Below are 18,046 nucleotides of genomic sequence, written 5' to 3'. Positions count from 1 at the left end.
AGAATAAAATAAACATAATTTCTATAATTAATCTATGGCCTTGTTCAATCAGCATTTCTCTTTCTAACTTTCTCTTTTTCTGCTGTTGTCAGTCATGAAATATCTGTAACAGTCTTGCACTGGATCGTTAATAATGTCAGACTTTTAATAGTGGTAAGAAATTAACTGAATTTTACTACTGCGTACAAGTATGTTCAGATTTTTGCTATAAAAATTCATATAAACATTATTTTCATATTAAGTATTTATCTTCTGCTATTGCTTCATGCTTTGTACAAAATTTGCATCTCCAAAGAGCTATCATATTAAATCTATTTGTATCTTTCTAGAAATACTTGAATTTGCCAGGAGTAATAAGAATTTCTGTGACATATTTCCTAAAGAAAATAGTAATATTGGCTTTACTTATGTGTATGTAGATTTTGTCTGGTTTTATGGTTCATGGTAAAAGATTTTATCAACCTTCTTTAAATTTAAAGAAAATTTTATGTGGGAAATATACTACAGAATTATGTCAGCTTACAAAATGCAAATCTAAGTGAGTTTAAGCTCTTAGTAGTTCAGCAGAGCTGGGATTATTATTGCATTAAAGCACCTGCCTTGTAGGTAAGGCAGAGCTGTACAAACAGCTATTAGCACTTAACCCCTTGCACAAGCTGAAGTGATCCTTCCAGAAGTATTTATTACGTATTTTACAAACACGATATTCTTGTAAACTAAATGAAAGCTCTAGAGCAAGTAACTGCTTGCTAGAATGTGTTCCCCTCCTCAGAATTTTTTTTTTCTTTTTCAAAAACAGCTTTTTAAAAGATGTGAACGTCCAATTTTTTGAGGCAGGCAATTTTTTAATAGGAATTTTTTGGTGAATGTGTTACATCCAAACCAGTAGCTTTGTGCTGGCACAACTACTGTAGAAGGACAGTGATGCTGAAATTGAAAACACATCTTTCCCATGCCTTGGAGTATAGTTTTTCTCTGTCTGAGTAAATAGAACAAATAAAGTCGCATTTTTTTTAAATTGTGTTGCTTTACTTTGGAGTGCTAAAACAAAGGATAATCTTCTTGCACAGGATCGAGGAGATGAATTCACTTACACTGGCAGTGGAGGTAGAGATCTTTCTGGCAATAAAAGGATTGGAGAACATTCATTTGATCAGACATTAACACACATGAATAGGTAAGTTTTGACGATAAAATTAAAAAGTATTCCAAAACAAAGAGCTGGGTTGTAGTGCTTTAATTTAAAACTAACATTTTGCTATATTCATTCAGTCTTGTATGTGCTACTTTTGTAAACAGTGGTGCCTCTTGCTGTTAAGAGGCGTTTCATCAAGCATTATGTTTTGTTGATTTAAGAAACACTTGCACCTCAATGAAATACATTGCTATATTGCTGGTGCCGCTAGTAGTCATGTCTCTGGTTGAAATTGTAATTTCCTTCAGAATACTCTGTTTGAATTTAATGAGAAGTCTGTTAAAAATCGTGGGTAGAAGTTTTCTATTCTGGGTGTTTCTTTTTAAGTTTCTCCAGTGGTTAAATCAATTATGAAATTTAAGTAGGAAGAAAGCATGTTCATTTTCCCATGTTAAAAGAAATGTTTCCTATTTTGCTAGCCCTTTCTTCCATCATAGTTTTCTGTGAAAAGCAAGAAATTAGGGTGCTGGTTTATCAGGAAGAGGTGCTTGAAAAAGAAAGTATATGTCCAGAAGATGAATTAGACATCTGCTTAGTGTTTCTACGTGCCCTAAAAGCCTGCCTGAACAAAGAGTTCTCCATCCTTCTCTGTTTCGAAGAGCATAATCTCTGTTATGCATCTGACCACTTAACATCTGTGGGGTGCTGAGATTGACTAAGACCTTTTCTTTGTCAGGTCTGTTTTTAGATATGATGTGCTGCTGTCAAGCAGAGTGGAGGGGGATTCTTTCAAGCTTTTTGGTGGTACTTAGAGGGGAGAGAAGAAAATCCTGACTTGGCTGCTGGGAAAGGGAGGGAGGGAGAGAGAGAGGGGATGTGATGTGAACAAGAACAAGGAGGGATGGAAGAATGAAGTAGGTTTAAACAATAGGTTTACACGCATATTTAGTGAATAGACCAAACTTGCTTTGGGAAACAGAATTAAAAGCTGGACCCCCTAGTCTCAGCATTTCTCTGCTGTTAGCAAATGAGGAATCCACTGGCAAAGTTTGCCTTGTAGCTTTCCAGGGATTAGCGCGCATGGAGTATAACAAGGTGCTGCTCTCAGTTACTGATTTTGATACAAGTTTTCATGCACTTTGATACTGAAGATTATGATGATTCCATGTAGTTGAATCAGTATTGATTTTGTCTGTCCAGATATTTTTCTTTTTTTAAGTTTCATTTTTATATAAGAAACATTTTTAAAGTCAGCATTGTACGCCTGTCTCTTACTGTTCTGTACAATGTGGGTTTTATACTTGTACCATGGCTGTTTACAAACCATATTATTTCTTCCGTTCTGAGCTCCATGGTTTTGTTTGAATCTGATTCTGAAGGGTTTTCAATCCCTGGTCAAATCAGGCTGTGGTAGTAGAAATACTGTTCATTACGGCAGCTTGGTCTAGTAGGTATTCATACTGTCTTGCTCCAGGTTTCTAGAAGAGGGTCTTCACGTAGTTAGTGGATAAAGGGGTTTACTTGTCCCTGAGTTAGCTGCTATTATTTAACACCTACTCTGAGGCAATTTATGTATTGTGTGAGAGATTTCAGTTACTTAGAGTTTTTTGGATGGTTACTATGTACTTTTTTTAAAAATGAAGAGTATTAAATCTAAAAGGATCGGTTTTATTGAGCAATATCAGCTGAGTTTTCATCTGGAACTTTGACAACAAAATATTTTGTGTTCCCATTTTTTTTCTTACCATGCATGGTAGCATGGATCTCCTTGCTTCCATCAGTTCTGCAGCTGTAAAATAATATACTGAAAAGTTCTACGCTGCTTGTGTGAAGCAGTCTAGTTCATGAAGATTTTAAATCTCTTTCTAGGGCATTGGCCCTTAACTGTGATGCCCCACTGGATGACAAAAATGGAGCAGAGTCTAAGAATTGGAGAGCTGGTAAGCCGGTCAGAGTAGTGCGCAGTTCAAAAGGACGGCGGATCAGCAAATATGCCCCAGAGGAAGGCAACAGATATGATGGCATTTACAAGGTATTCTGATCTTCACTGAGTGCAACATAACATTTTTCTTCAGCTGTTTTAAAAAGTCTCTTATGTGTTACATTGCAAATTCTTCATTATGACTTAAAAGAAATAATTCTTTTTTCTCCGTGATAGCTTTTTAGCCTTAGCTTATTCTGCTAAGAACTGAAATGAAATTATTCAGAGCAGTGATAACAGAACATAATCCATAATAGGATATATAAAGTTGAATATGTAAGCTACTTTATATATCTTACTGAGTCATATTCATCCCTGGAAATCAAATTATTTCCTCACTCCTTCCAACTATATCCTAGATTCTTGTGCATTTGATAACTTCTCAGCATCTGAAATAAAGGTGTGTGCCTTTTAAGAGCACTGTATTTATCAAAAATACAAAAATTTCGCACCTGACGGAAGAGCTTCTGTATAATAGTAATGTATAACTTAGTCTTCTCATTTCTTCTTGAACAGTTAAAGTATGACTATATGCATGTGTTTGGCTTGTGATAAAATAATGGCAGTAATTTTATATTGTTCTTTAGGTGGTGAAATACTGGCCAGAAATTGGAAAATGTGGATTTTTAGTTTGGCGCTATCTTCTGAGGAGAGATGACATTGAGCCTGCACCTTGGACTTCGGAAGGAATGGAGCGATCAAAGAAACTGGGTCTGAGCGTACAGGTTCGAATCAGGACTCTCAGAATTGTTTTTATTCTCAGTTCCAGTAAACGAATTCCAGAAATAGAAATCAGTGAAATTAAAGCCCCGTTTTTTTGTTGTACTTCACTGTGGCAGGATTTAATGCCAAAACACACTTCAGATTATCTGCAGACTGAAAGAATCCTGTAATAGTGACACAGCAGAAGAACAGTGGATGAAGCTTTCTGCCTTAGCAGTGAATTGCTTTGCACCTATGGTTTGGAAAATTAAGAGTTTGAATCAAGTTTTGTGACCCTTAGGCTGGAAAGAATTCCTACAAGCAACTATTGTTATAACTGAGTCTGAGAAATCGAAAAACCTGCGCATTTTTATGTATTTTCTGTCCATGTGACTGAGGAGTTTGTACAGATAGTGTGTTTCAGGCACAGAAGTAAACTGACCCATGAGGACTTGGGCATAGCGGAATCCATGAAAGATGGAAAGAATTAACATACTGTTTCTTTTCTCATCAAGGCAGTATCTTACAGCATACCACCGTCTTCAGCTTTGCCTAACTGATTTGTATAGTTGTAAGGGCATAGATACAGATATCAGGTTCCTTTTAATACAATCCAGTCTGGATTCGATTCTGTGATTTGACTACACTTTCTTAATAACAGATGCTAATTTAAATGTTTTCTCCATCATGTAGGGTTTTAAAAGTGATTTTGTAGTTATTTCAATATGTAGTCACAGGGTTTTAAAGTCTTTTAGAAATTAGTCTTGTTGGTATTTGGGAATTCCTGTATGAGTTTTGTTTCAAATCTATGCTTTTTTATTTTAGTATCCAGAAGGTTATTTGGAAGCCATGGCTAGTAAGGAGAAGAAAGATAAGGTTAAAAAGCAAACTGTGAAACAGGAGCCAACCAGCCAGAGTAACGGAAACCAGAAAAGGACAATTGATGATGGTATTTCTTTTTACTTTTTTAGCACTCATCAGCAAAGCCTGTCATGTTACTTTTGTGAAGCCAGTAGCATGAAAACTTCACAGAAGTTATTTGGAATACTAATGTAAATTGATAAGCACATGCTCTGTAATTAAGTAGTAGTATAGGGATCTTATCCTATTTACTACTCTTAGTTTTTTTTTTTCCTCTTAAGCTCTGTAGAAAAATGAACAGTCTTCTGTGCAACTGTGTGCTGCAGTTTTTTGTATGAGTTGGAGTAGTGATTTGATTGCCGCATTTCATGAGTGTAATCCATGTTTAGCCTTCTAGAAACAGTTTTGTCTTCCCTTTTATTAGTTTAGACTAACACTTTGCTGTTACTGCATCTGATGGTCATAATCTTAAGCAGGTATAGAAGAACCTACGAACACACCCAAAACCATGAGGATGGGAGATGGAGGGAAAGGAGAGGCTTTCCAGCTGACCCAAGAGCAGCAATGGCTGATTAGAGAAGACTGTATGAACCAGAAACTGTGGGATGAAGTACTTGCTTCTCTTAAGGAAGGACCAGTATGTTTGCTGCATGCATAATTTTCTTTAGACTGTTAGAAGAAATCTTGAGTCTCTCTTAAAACCTAATTCGCTTGTTGAACTTTTGCTGAATACAGACTGTGTCTAGCATTATTTTTATTTGTAAGACTTTGATTTCAAGAAAATAATTCTTGCTTGTACAATTTGCTATTGATGGCTCAGTTTACACCTGCATAATAGAGATCTTTTCTTGCTCAAAAAACATTTTGAAGTTAGAAGTGGCTTTTTTTTTTTTTCATTTTTGAAGGGAGCGTGTTTTCTCTGAAATTATAAATGTATTTTTGTGCTGTGCTGATGTGACAAATCAGACATGAAGAAAGATTGTTCTAGTCACTATTTTTTGTTTAGAAAGAAAATTTTATGACAGAAAATACAGCTTGCTTGCTTTAAGAAGATAGAAGTACTGTAATTTTCAAATTTAGGTATGAAATGAAAATATTTTCATCCAAATCTAGATTATCCCACTCTGTAGAGAGGGAACCTTAAGTAAGAGAGAAAATACCATCCTCCCCCTAAAGGTCAAGAAAATAACAATAGCTCAAGATCGAAGAGACTATAGACACTAGTATAAAAACAGTCCCCAAAAGGAATATCTCCTGAAATACTGTGTCTTTCAGTGGTAATTAGTTTTACCAATGTCAAGTTCATAGTTATTTTAACTGTTTTGCAGAAGAAACCAAAGCACTAAGAAGTTAAAATAACTTGATAAAACTCAACTTGGTGAGAAACAAACCATTGGCTGGAAAATGGATGTCTAAAAATGGACATACATAATTAGTTTATTTGGGAATTGCCAGTGGCTATTTACGGTGCTTCTGTAACACAAAAAACATCTATAACTCCCTGTTCTTCCACTTACAGTACTAATTTTTGCTGCAATGCTGCTGCAGTTGTCTTTGTGTAGGAACTGATAATGTAAACTTACTGTTATCTGACTTGTATCTAGTGTCTGTAATGACTAGAAGGAATTTCAGCTCTTAAAATTGTGCACAATGACAGGCAATAGAGATACGTGTTTGTAAAAAGGAGAAAAGAATAATTTAAAAGTGGTTGACTTATGGAGAAGTCATTTTTCTACAGATTCCTACCCATAATTCTGGTAAGATTTCCATTTGGTTGCCGCTAAAGGCAATGGGAATCACTGGTAGCTTTGGGTTGCTGCTGTGAAAATGATAAATCTTTCTGCTTGAAACAACCACCTTCCTTTTTAACTAAATAAAGTGTGGTTTAAGATAAATCTGCTATTTTAAAAATTATCACAAAGTTCTATATTTTGATTACCCGTAGATCTGCTTTTTTTTCTATACCCAAGCTTGTATTCTGGAGATATTTGGAGATGCCAGAGATAAGCATGCTTGTGTGTGTAAAGCCCCTGGTATAAACGTATCTTGAGATTCCTCAGAGATGCCCTGGGAAGCTTTAAAAACCGGTGAGGTTGGTTTACACGCTTCAGAGAATTTGGCCTGAGGAGAGGAGAAGCCATTAAGCTAGCCATGATCCATAAGCACAAGAGGAGGTGCAGAAGTGGCTTTCTTGGGCAGAAGTTCCCTTGGCAGAAAAGCAGAGATCTTTTCAGGGACATGCAAATTTCTAGCAGCAGTTACCAAACACAATTACTAAATTTTCTGACCTACACTAAGAACCAGGCATGAGGGGACCGCCGGTCTGTTTCATTTTGTTTATAACAATATTCATACAGACAAGTAAATAATCCTTAAACCATTAGTTCTCTGATTTGTGGAAGAGCAGTTTTAGGTTAAAGAGCAGTTTTGAGCAGTTACGGACCTGCTTCCTGATTACTTTTAGAAAGATGCACTCACGGATAGGGAGGACTTAAGAACTTCTGGAGGTTCATCATCTTCATGTAATAAGTGACATTTACAAGAACTGTAATAGAGTTTGTCTTTTTTATTCCTTTGCCCTACACTAGAATTTTCTGAAGAAACTGGAACAATCCTTTATGTGTGTCTGCTGCCAGGAGCTGGTTTACCAACCAGTGACAACAGAGTGCCTCCACAACGTCTGTAAAGTAAGAATAAACTCGGTCTTGCTCTGGGCTGTTTTCTTGGCTCTGAGACACCAGTCACCAAAACCATATGTACTTTAGAAAGACAACAATTATTGCCTAATATTCTAAGCAAAAACATGCAACAAGTTTGCATTCAGTGATTGCTGTGTAACCTTAGTTTTATGTAATAAAGAGTGGAAGTACGTTTAATGTTGTTTCTGATAGACATAATGAGTGAAGTTTACCATTGCTGTCATTCCTTTGTGATCAGTGGAATTACACTAGGAATTGGTTTGGTCCAGGAGCTAAATGTTGGTACAGAAACAATAATGTAATTTTACATACTTAAGGAATAAAACCAGATTTTATAATTGTGTAACACTTATTGAGAGTTATGGAAAGGACGCAGGTAAATACAAGAAAATTGTTTGGGCTTATTTGGAGTAAGTTACCTTATCTTGTTATTCTTGGCATCGTTTATGTTTGGTAGGAGGGCCACAGAAGTCAATTTGTAACTCATGTATCTTAAAATCTTGGATATAATGTAAGGCGTTTGGAATCCAGTTTGTACCAGAGTTAATTTTTGTAGCAGGAGTGTCTATGAATCATGCGCTAAACTGTGCATATTTGAACTGTGCCTGCCATACCTAGTATTTCTGCCTAAGAGCCTAAAAGGACTCAGACTATTATCATCCTAGTACAATATCTGATAATGCAAGTTCGCTGTTCAAGAAGATATGTATCACTCCAGTAAAAATCACCGTGTTGTTATGGATGGCGTGCACAAATAGAATGATTATGGACCCTTAAAAAAACATAAAAAGTATTATGAAGGGGTTAATATTTAGAATTGTGGAAATTGGAAAACCATGGAGAAGAGAAAGCTGAATGGCAACAAACTCAGAAAGCGCAGAATTTGAAGACATCAGTAAATATTTGCGAATACAACATCCAGTTAAAGTTGTAAGAATAGTTTGATAGTACGCTGCTATTGCTGTTTGGGCACAGACCTGCCCTGATGAATTTCTGATATCCAGCTCACGTGTTTGGGCTATCTGCAGCCTATGGTAACAGTAAGGAGGGCAGCACTGACACTGATGTGTTAGAGATTGTATTATTCTACATGTGTCTTTAAGGCTTAACTGAGTCTGATCCGATGAGGTAGGTGGAGATTGTTACATGAACAGTATACCCGGTATACTCGTGAAATGAAGGTCTGGAAAACTGTAGCAATCTAACTGGAAAGCTAGAAGGAAGCTGCAGATGTGGCTGTGATTCACGGGAAGGCAGTAACGGAAACGAAATCTCAGCAGTGATTTGTTTTAATTCCTGCCAAGCTCAGTGTTTCACATCCCAGCCCAGAGCAGAGTTCCTTTGCTTAGTCAGCGAGGCAGAGGGCTTTGTAAGGACTTCCTTTTTTCTGGTAGTACAGCATCTTTGGTTTATAGTGGTTCCTTAGTTTTTGCTGGTTAAGCTGTCAGTCTAAAACAAAGCTCTCACGATTTACTTCTCTGTCTTTGTACATCCTAGAGTTGTTTACAGCGCTCCTTCAGAGCTGAAGTCTTCACCTGCCCTGCCTGCCGCTATGACCTGGGAAAGGGCTACACCATGGTTCCCAACAAGATACTGCAGACACTACTGGACCAGTTCTTCCCTGGTTACAGTAAAGGACGATGATGTGCTCAGATCCTTCCGTACTTCTCCCAGTGACTTTATAGACAGTAAAGGAGAATAAACATGGGAAATTCAACAGTGGACCAGCCAGCTTGATGGGACTCAATATATTGTCACATTTTGAAGCAGCTAACCCTCTTCCCCTCATAGCCATCTTTTTGGTGTAGTGAGAACTCTAATTCTCAGCTGTCTTTTAACATCAAGGGTAGTTTTGGCCAGTTAACAAATAGTTTTTAAAGAAAAAGAAAAAAAAAAAAAGAAAAGCCTCAGCTCTTACTGGCCTAGCTGATGCTTAATTTATGATGTGTTTTTTTGTAACTACCTCAGGACAGAGGAAAATAAATCATGGGGATGACAAAAAGTTAGTGAAGTTTTAGCTACACACTGCCTCCTGAATATTAGTTGTGCCTGGTCCATGTGGTTTGATTTACAAAAAAAAACCCCAAACCAAACCAAAACCCTACAAAAAACAGCAAAAAAACAGAAACAGCACTTAAGCCAGCTGGATTAAAGAACAGCAAATTCTGTGGTGTGCATAATCCTTTTTTGTCTTTTTCTTCCATTATGCTGTATTTTTTTGCAAGAACAGGCTGATTTTTAGTCTATTTTTGTGAGCTTCATTGTGCTTTTCTTGTATCTTATGCAAGTTGACTACTAATGACTAATGAGAACAATATGAATGCATTGTTGCTGCATTAGTGTAAAGTGATCTGTGTTTTTTGCACTTAAAGAGGGTATTCAAGACACTCTAGTTGTGTAAAAAATATTTCATATAAAAAAGCCACTTCTGTATTAGTTAAACTGTATGCTTTTAGTAGGTCTTGTATCAGTGGCAATACATCTACACGGCATTGAAGGCAGTGCTAGCTTGGAGAGGGTTCAAATCGCTTCATATTGTGATCTGAAATTTTATATACAATATATCCCCCCCCAAAATATACCTTATTAAATATTTTATGATTCAGAAAAGTTGCTAATTTTGTTTTTACTATTACCCACTTATTTAAATCATAACATTTTTATTGAATTTTTTTTCAGATTTCTAAATGCTTTCTTTAGGTGGGCTGCTTATTTTTCAGACATGAGGCTTTATATTCCTTGGCTCATTTCTCAATGAAAAAAACATTGTTAATTAAAAAAAACCCCAACCTGATATCGATATCCATGGGCTCTCACATACTCTATAGCAGAGGTTCTTACGTAGCTACTCTGGTCTCTACTGAGCATTTGAAGGAAGCTTGTTAGCGCTCTGTCCAGGTACCGGAGTCGGAGGGAGCCCCTCCTGCCCCGCCGGTGTCGGCGGTGCTTGGTGCCAGCGCCAGCGCAGGGCAGCTGGGAGCTGCCGGTGCCCTGCGCAGCCGTCAGCCAGAGATTCCCACCGTAGGCATGGGTCTGCACTGGCAGCCTCCAGCCTGCGAAGTAGGCACATATAGAAGTACCTATCAAAGTACATATGTCATTCTCAGTAATTTAAGATCTTGCCCTTACCCTGGTGTGGTAATGAACCGATCATTGAGATGCACATGGCAGTGCTGTTTTTTGTGGCTGAAAGTTAGCTTAATGGCTTATTCGCTTCATCCAAAATAAGTAACTTCTCTCTCTCCCCCCTGCTCCCTCCCTGTTCTACTTAGGATTTCAGTTGCATCCAAAACACGTAATGCTGGTACTATCTCTCTAGTCGTATATCAAAAAACCAGGCATTGCTGAACAGTTTTGAAAGATTTAACTCCTCGGCTTTTTCTGTGCTTACTAGAAAGAGGGTTCAGCCTTTGTTCAGTAGGTTAATTGGTACTAGTGTTAAGTATACAGTTTAAAAGAGATGTAGACAGATTCTTATATCCTGTTGAACTTCTATGTTTTACAGAATGGTAGCTCAGTATTTTGTAGTGAAAACAGATGTAATTTTACCTTTGTAACAATCATTGCATCAGTGCAGTAAGCACAAAAGACGTGGCTTTTTACTTAGTAGTTGAGTGCTGTGAAATATTTTACACCTTTTAATGCTTTTTCCCGTTTGATAGCTTTTACCAATTAATTGGTGAGATAAATTTGTCAGTTTGAGGTCAACAATGGGAAGTTCTCTGCTTAATACAAAATTACGTAAACCAATTTTTTAATATGTCTTTTCAGTGATATTCAGAGTCAAGCAACATGAAACTGCCTTTAATAAACATTAAAGTAGCTTGACAAGACTTTGTGGAGTTAGATTGGCAACGCAGAAAGATTGTCCTTTCTTCACATTACAAGTTTGCAGTGTTTTTTCACAATTTTTTACACCCTTAGTGCTGTATCAGTAGCTGCTGAAAGCCGCCCATTTCAATAGTAAATTCTAGAGTATATTATTCTAATTTTCTTCACTGTGTATTTAGACGTTTTAGGACCTAGGTGCAGCTTTTCATATCAAAACTGATACCTGGCCTAACCTTCCTTTAATGAAATCCATTCCTGTCTCCTGTCATCTGCAGTACTTTAAATAGTGCTGTGAACACTAGCCTCATTTGTGTCACTTCAGAGAAAGCTCCCAGGCATGAGTGTGCACGTAGACGTTCAAGAAGAAGTCGAGTAGTTGCTGGTTGTAAGGTACGAAACTGTGCAGCCCTTTCCCCCGTCTGAGTGTTACCCCGGTACCTGCTTCCTCGCTCACCAAAATGCTACTTCGTGTGGCTGAATGAGTTTGTCTCTACAGGGGTGCTCACTTGCACCAAACGCAAATGAATCCGCACAGACCCGCTCAGGTTCCTTCCAAACGCGCTCGTAACAGGTACAGTCTGTCTGTGTAACTGGTGAGAGGATCGGATTTATATACATTTGACTGGGAACAGATTAGAAGAGGCTCCTGTTTAAGGTCTGCGTTCTGGCTACTGAGTAACTGAATGTGGCATTGTGTGTAGCAGTAGGGCCCCGGTCTCAGGGTGCTGTCAGTATTCTTGGAGAGCTAAAGCTGGGAATCAGTTTTCACACAAGCTGTAGACTTACATGACAAAGCAAGGAAGTTGCGTGCACTGTATAAACCAAAGCCAGTACCCAAAATAAGAGATTTGAGAAACTGTGGAAGGAGAATACTTTGTTAGACAAGACCTAACTCATACTAAGCAGTTCACAGTCTGTTAGAAAAGGTGTTTCATGCCTTCTCCGGAATAAGAGAGGATTAGATGGAACTACAAGGAAAAATTGATGTGATACAGAAAAAAGTTAAGTTTGTTACTGCTCAGTAAAACTGATCATTCTAGCTCATTAAAAAAATCAGAGATTTATTTCAATATTAATCTCTGCCAGTATTTTGCTTTGTGTAGAAGCTGTTACTGCTGTGGCAATTCTGACAAATCAGAACTTAAGCTTCATAATTTCATACTGCTCTGTTAGATAAATCCAGCTGAAAAGTTAAAATCCAGAACATGACAACACTTAAAATTCTTACCAATTTTATTAGAGTACTAACATTGGTAGGTAAAAAAACCAGTATGAAATATTAACACTAGCAATGCTAGTGGTAATACGTGAAGTAAATTAAACAATCTACTTCATCTTTTTTTATAAAATATAAACAATTACTCCTGCAGTTAATATTCATTACTATTGCCTTATGCATCTGCATCTTTTCTACTTTTTTTAACCGTGTCTTCCATGCCACTTTGCAAACCGCGTGTTAATTGTTAAAACTTTAGGACAGAACAGACAAAATGCTGAATCAAGGCAACTTCAACATCAACTGCTGTGGAACAATCACATTTTGTTTACACCTAACGTATTGATTGTATTTACATTTTAACTGAGCAGTGATTCAATTAACAAACATGGTGATTATCCAAAATATACACAGTATATAAATCCCCTATCAGGTCTGGGAGGAAAAGGCCATCCTGATGGACTCAGACATCCCAGCAGCTGGAAGCAGTCTTACGAAGATGCTCTCTTCTGTTCAGAAAAGGGAGATTCGTAGGCTTCCATTGGTGGGCAGGTACAAACCAGATGTTGATCTCCATATATGTCATCAATGCGAGCAATTGTGGGCCAAAACTTGCTTTCAGGCTTCACAAATGGCTATGTACAGAAGAAAAAACAACTATTTTAATTTTTCTACCAAGCAAATCTACGTAACTGTAATAAACATTAGAAGCTTTAAGAATGACAAATGCTGGAAAAGTGGATTTTTTTAAGTGAAGTCATACTTCAAATCTATTTGCAGTCCCTGAAAGTTAACAAGCATGTATAATAGAGTTGGCAGTCAAAAGAATACTTAGATTTTCCAAAAAGTGTAACCTTTTCCTCTAACAAATGCTTGCAAAGAAGCATTTGTCATGGGATGAAAGAAAACTATGACCCTTTGAATAACTGGCTTACAGATAGGAACCAAGGAAAAGTGGAGGAGACTACCAAGACCTGTGCTGTTCAATATAGTTATAATATATAAGACAAGGTGGCAAACTTCACAGGTGCAGTTAAATTCTTCCTCTTTTAAACAGTACATAGCAATAAAATAGATGCAATTCAGTTTTAGGTGAGAAAAGTTAGTTACATATATATTTAGCTGTTAAGATTGTGGAAGCAATTTTATGTAATGCTCTGAAGAAGGCTGATGTATCCGGCTCCCATTTGACCTTTATTTGTAGCAGGCTCGCATTGGTGTGGCTTGCCTCATGCTGACCCTGCATCTTGTCAAACCCTCATCCAAGTTCTCTGGAGCAGAGCTTTGAACGTCAAGATGTGGGACTCTGTTTTGGGAACCCCTGGTGCAGTACGTCAGAACTGAGCGAGCTGTTTCCAATGGGAATATCCAGTAGTGAAGCGCTGAGATTTAGAAATCCAAGTCTGCACTTAATATGTAGACACTTTTTTTTTTAAGATCTTTTTTCCTTGTCTTGGAAAACAAAACTAATGGAACTACTGTAGAGCTCACACACAGAAAAATTGAGCAACAGTAAAAATGGCTCTGAAGTTTTTATTCTTACCAGATTACTTCATCTCCAACTGACCAGAAAACCACAGAGCAGAAAGCACATCTATGTATTACCACACCACTAGGATCCCATTATTTACTCACCAGTGGGAATGCTGCCACTTCTCTGGAATAAGGACGATCCCACTTGGAGGAAGTGACACAGTTCAGAGTATGTGGTGACATCTATAAGCAAAAAGACGTTTAGGACATGAAATTATTGAATTCAGTTGAACGTATTAATGTAAACCCTCCTTCAAGTTCACATTACTACATATAAATAATTACTCTCTAGACAGTCTCTTGTGAATACGGTTTATCTGGGGAAAAAAAGGCAGATTTAAAACAGGAAGCAAGTCAGTATCTGGATTTTTTTTCAGTTTGCCTGAAGATAGTACCCAAGGTTTGAATATGCTTCCAGCTTTTCACTAAATCCCCTCGGTATCTAAAAAGTCAGTATAGCATTACAAGAGTTGAACAGAACTTGAGCCTATAGCAATTTTGTGCTGCAGTTGCTAAAACAATTCATTCAATCTTTATTTTATTGTTAGTTTTAAGGTCATTCCACTTCCATTCTTAAACCAGATAAATAAGCATCTCTCCTTCATTACTTTGAGATGGCCTCAAAAACTATAGATCATGTACTTGCGTAAATAAATTTTGCTGCTCTGTCAGCAAAGGCCAGACTTCTGACTTGAAAAAGTCAAAATTCAAATTTTGAAAACGTTTAAGGTTTCTAAAAACGTCTAATTTCAAGAAGTTCATGTGTTCACTGTTGCACACGGTTATTTTCGAGAGTACTGAAAGACCAGGAAGCAGGCTCACGTAGTCTCAAGTAAGTCTCAAGGCTTAAGCTGATGCTGTTAACTGGCTCTACATGCCATATTACCTTTAGTGGGTTAATTTGGGGGTCCATCCTGCCCTCCTCTATTTCAGCGATTTCCTGCCGAATACCGATCATTGCATCACAAAATCTGTCCAGCTCTGCCTTGTCTTCAGACTCCGTTGGTTCAATCATAAGCGTCCCTGCCACTGGCCAGGACATGGTTGGTGCATGAAAACCTGATAAAGAAGAAATCAGTCACTGACAATAGGTTATGAGTTAATATATGCATCAGCTAGCAATTGATTCACAAATTCAGCCCTTTCTATAATCCTTGCAGGACTGAACTCATTGGTAGTGTTGGCAGTGTGCTATAGAGATAAGACAGACTTTTCAAGTATCTCAGTTTTTAACACTGAAGGGTAATGCCATTGCATTATTTACAGTAGAGTTACACATTGATTTAATGAAACACTCTTAAAACCTGCTCTTTTTGCTTTCTTACTTTTCAGCCTGAAGTATATTGCTTCTTTCCTGGGTTATTTCTGTTCCTGCTGCTCACTTCAGTAGAAGTGTTTTGTCACTTTACCTTCTTATGACAGGCTGAATGGCCAAGTGAGACAGGTATAGATTTCTGCACTGGTAAACAAGGTAAAAAGAAAAGGTGGTCTCTCATGATTCCCTTCCTGCACTACTGCTAATTACAGCCTTGTGATGCTTCTCTTTCAGCTGCAGAGGATGGAACGTTACTAAACTTATCCTTGTAATTCACCTCCATACCTATTGAAAAGTCTATTTAAAGTGCGGCATGCTATTTAAGGCCATAGCACATTACAAAGAGCAGGAAGGATGGTTGTTTTGGTATCACAGCTGGGCTTTGGATTATTTCACTGATGAGGTATTACTGGTTAGGGTTTTAACAGCTTTTATGCATGTTTGTTAGAAGCACAGTTGCATAGGATCAAGCAGTTCAATGGGTCATCTTGTCTGGTAGACGAAGAGTAGCCACGATCACATTCTTCAGAGCATGTGTACAAAGCTGCCTAACTGTATCAGGATGGAAGTGTTTAAATCCTATTATCCTACTTCAAAAATATTTTTCTTTTTCTTTTTTTTTTTTTTTTTTTGGTTGGAATCTTATTAAGCTCTTGGCTCCAACCCAATGGTTAAGAGTCATGTAGTCGCAAATTTGAAGGGGCAGTTTACAAAACTGGGAGATAGCGGCAGACTTGTAAGTAGCTACTACAACTCAATTGATGCAAATATCTCTCTAAGCCCTTAATAAACATGAGGACACCTAAAATGATCATGACAGATTCACCATCCATAAGCACAGGACTAGAGTGTTTCTGACTCTCTTTAGAAAAGATTTAGGTAATTCTCACTTACGCTGCTATTTTTAAAAAAAGGCATTTGACTTACCGTAATCCTGAAGTCTCTTAGCAAGATCTACAGCTTCGATGTTTGCTGATTTTTTGAAAGGTCTCGTATCCAAAATGAATTCATGGGCTACATAACCTGTAAACGAAGAAGTGCACGCTACATTTACTTACTAGGAGCATAATGCAATCTACCAAGCAGTTTATTCTGACTGGTTTTGTGGAGAACATGGCAAAAAGACAAATTAAAAAATACCCACTTGGGCAAAAGTTCAAACCTGAGAAATTATCAGGTAAGAGATACACAACTCAGTATTTGAAGACTGGCCCTCTGAGTCCCACATCACATTAAGAAGGGGCCTCATTTCAAGATCAGAACTAGGAAAGGGTGGTCAAAGTAGCTCCTATAATTTACAAGTACTCTGAAAAATAATTGGATTTGTCAGTGGCCCAACACCATTTGGGTCTTAGGCCACCTTGAATTACCCATGTACAAGATAATCAGTTTCATGTTATACCAGAGAAAAGCTCAAATCTGGTGTTATAGAGAGGCTAAAGACATAAATTATCTAAGTTTATATCCATGATCCTGGAGAACCTTGTTGCATTTCATTGCTGAATCTTTCAAAATTTGCAACTTCCATTCACTTCTGTGAAGAAACAATATATTCTCTTAAAATGCAACCTGCAGGTTTAGCTAAGGTGTACTTCATGAAATTTAAGACATATTTTTTGAAGAGCATACATACTGTATTCAACTGTTCTTTGGTGCCATTCAGCTTAAACAAGCAAAATAGCATTCTCTGATAGTTACTCTACTAAAACAGATAATTCTTTCACCTCTTATTCATTACTTCTGTCCTGCTGCAAGACTAGAGAGCCGTAGCAGGGAATTAGAATGTAGCTAAAGTATTTTGCATTGCCAAGGGGATTCTCCCCCACCTCACAAAGGAGAATAAGGAGCAGAAATGAGAGATTTTTTTTTTTTTTCCCCTATAGAAAGAGTGCAAGGGAAAGTACAGATCCAAAAATTGCTTCTAGTTCTTAAATTGTTGTGCCACTGGTTATGGGAGATTTGGGGATCTCAACTTTGTCGCTTCTCCTTTTTCTAGTGTTCATTGATCTGCTACTAGACTTCAGGGAGAACAACCTGATGCCAAGGTTTACTCCATCTTCTGTCATCATTTCATCTAATTACAAACAGGCATTTTTTCTTCTACTTTCAAGTGTCTCAGTTTCATTGCAATACCTCCACAGAAGCAGTGTGGCAGCTTATTTCTCTCCTTGTGAACATCAAAAGAAGTTTGAGATGCAGCTGTCACGTAGCATTAAAAAAGAACCATATTGCAAGCCAATTTCTACACTAGGAAAAAAAAAGTCCGCTTTGTGGAAGAAAACAAATTGTCCAATACTTGCCTCGTGCTCCTCTGAAAAGGATTTTGTAGTGCTTCTCTAGCCTCTTTGCCATGTAGTTTGCATTCAGTATAGCAATCTCAGAAGCATGTTTCAGACCCTTTGCTCCCATTGTCTGAAAGAGGAATAACATGAAGAAACAGATCTAAAACCACTCCCAAGCAAGCTGTGTGTTCTTGTACTGGCAAGCATGATAGAGAACAGCACCTTAATGCACCTGGCTAGCTTTAAGGCAGTCATACTGCTATTACACTTTTCCACACTACACTCACAGAAAAGCACTGGGTATTACTTGAGAACAACTTTGGTACACGTAGCTTATGAGACTGCTTACTGTATAAGAGTTTTTGCTTAAAGTCAACAAGTGAACAACCCAAACCTTTCCTCAAACTGAGAAACTCTGAAGTGAATAGAAGAAAGTGAGCAGAACTCAAGAATGTCATCAGCATACTTGTAAGAAGTGCACACGCTGCCTG

At 37.6% G+C, this 18,046-nt stretch overlaps 2 protein-coding genes across 2 annotated transcripts in view; one reads left to right on the top strand and one right to left on the bottom strand.

Annotated features, from left to right (window-relative positions):
* LOC104076521 (E3 ubiquitin-protein ligase UHRF2-like) overlaps positions 1–9,982 on the top strand; it is a 13,228-nt gene extending 3,246 nt beyond the window's left edge. The window contains exons 2-8 of the mRNA XM_009577416.1: positions 1,071–1,177; positions 3,005–3,167; positions 3,704–3,841; positions 4,644–4,767; positions 5,156–5,316; positions 7,268–7,366; positions 8,876–9,982. Of these exons, the coding sequence (XP_009575711.1) occupies positions 1,071–1,177; positions 3,005–3,167; positions 3,704–3,841; positions 4,644–4,767; positions 5,156–5,316; positions 7,268–7,366; positions 8,876–9,022 (939 nt within the window). The 3' untranslated portion in view covers positions 9,023–9,982. The remainder of the gene's footprint in view (positions 1–1,070; positions 1,178–3,004; positions 3,168–3,703; positions 3,842–4,643; positions 4,768–5,155; positions 5,317–7,267; positions 7,367–8,875) is intronic.
* A 2,438-nt stretch (positions 9,983–12,420) lies between these two features.
* The window catches only part of LOC104076520 (glycine dehydrogenase (decarboxylating), mitochondrial), a gene marked incomplete at its 5' end in the record, with an annotated part of 19,048 nt that continues 13,422 nt past the window's right edge, over positions 12,421–18,046 (bottom strand). The window contains 5 exons of the mRNA XM_009577415.1: positions 12,421–13,060; positions 14,061–14,141; positions 14,845–15,017; positions 16,201–16,296; positions 17,574–17,685. Of these exons, the coding sequence (XP_009575710.1) occupies positions 12,917–13,060; positions 14,061–14,141; positions 14,845–15,017; positions 16,201–16,296; positions 17,574–17,685 (606 nt within the window). The remainder of the gene's footprint in view (positions 13,061–14,060; positions 14,142–14,844; positions 15,018–16,200; positions 16,297–17,573; positions 17,686–18,046) is intronic.

Source organism: Fulmarus glacialis, unplaced genomic scaffold (genome assembly GCF_000690835.1).
Source record: "Fulmarus glacialis isolate BGI_N327 unplaced genomic scaffold, ASM69083v1 scaffold8745, whole genome shotgun sequence".
NCBI classification, from domain to species: domain Eukaryota; kingdom Metazoa; phylum Chordata; class Aves; order Procellariiformes; family Procellariidae; genus Fulmarus; species Fulmarus glacialis.
This window is presented reverse-complemented; position numbering and strand designations above follow the sequence as displayed.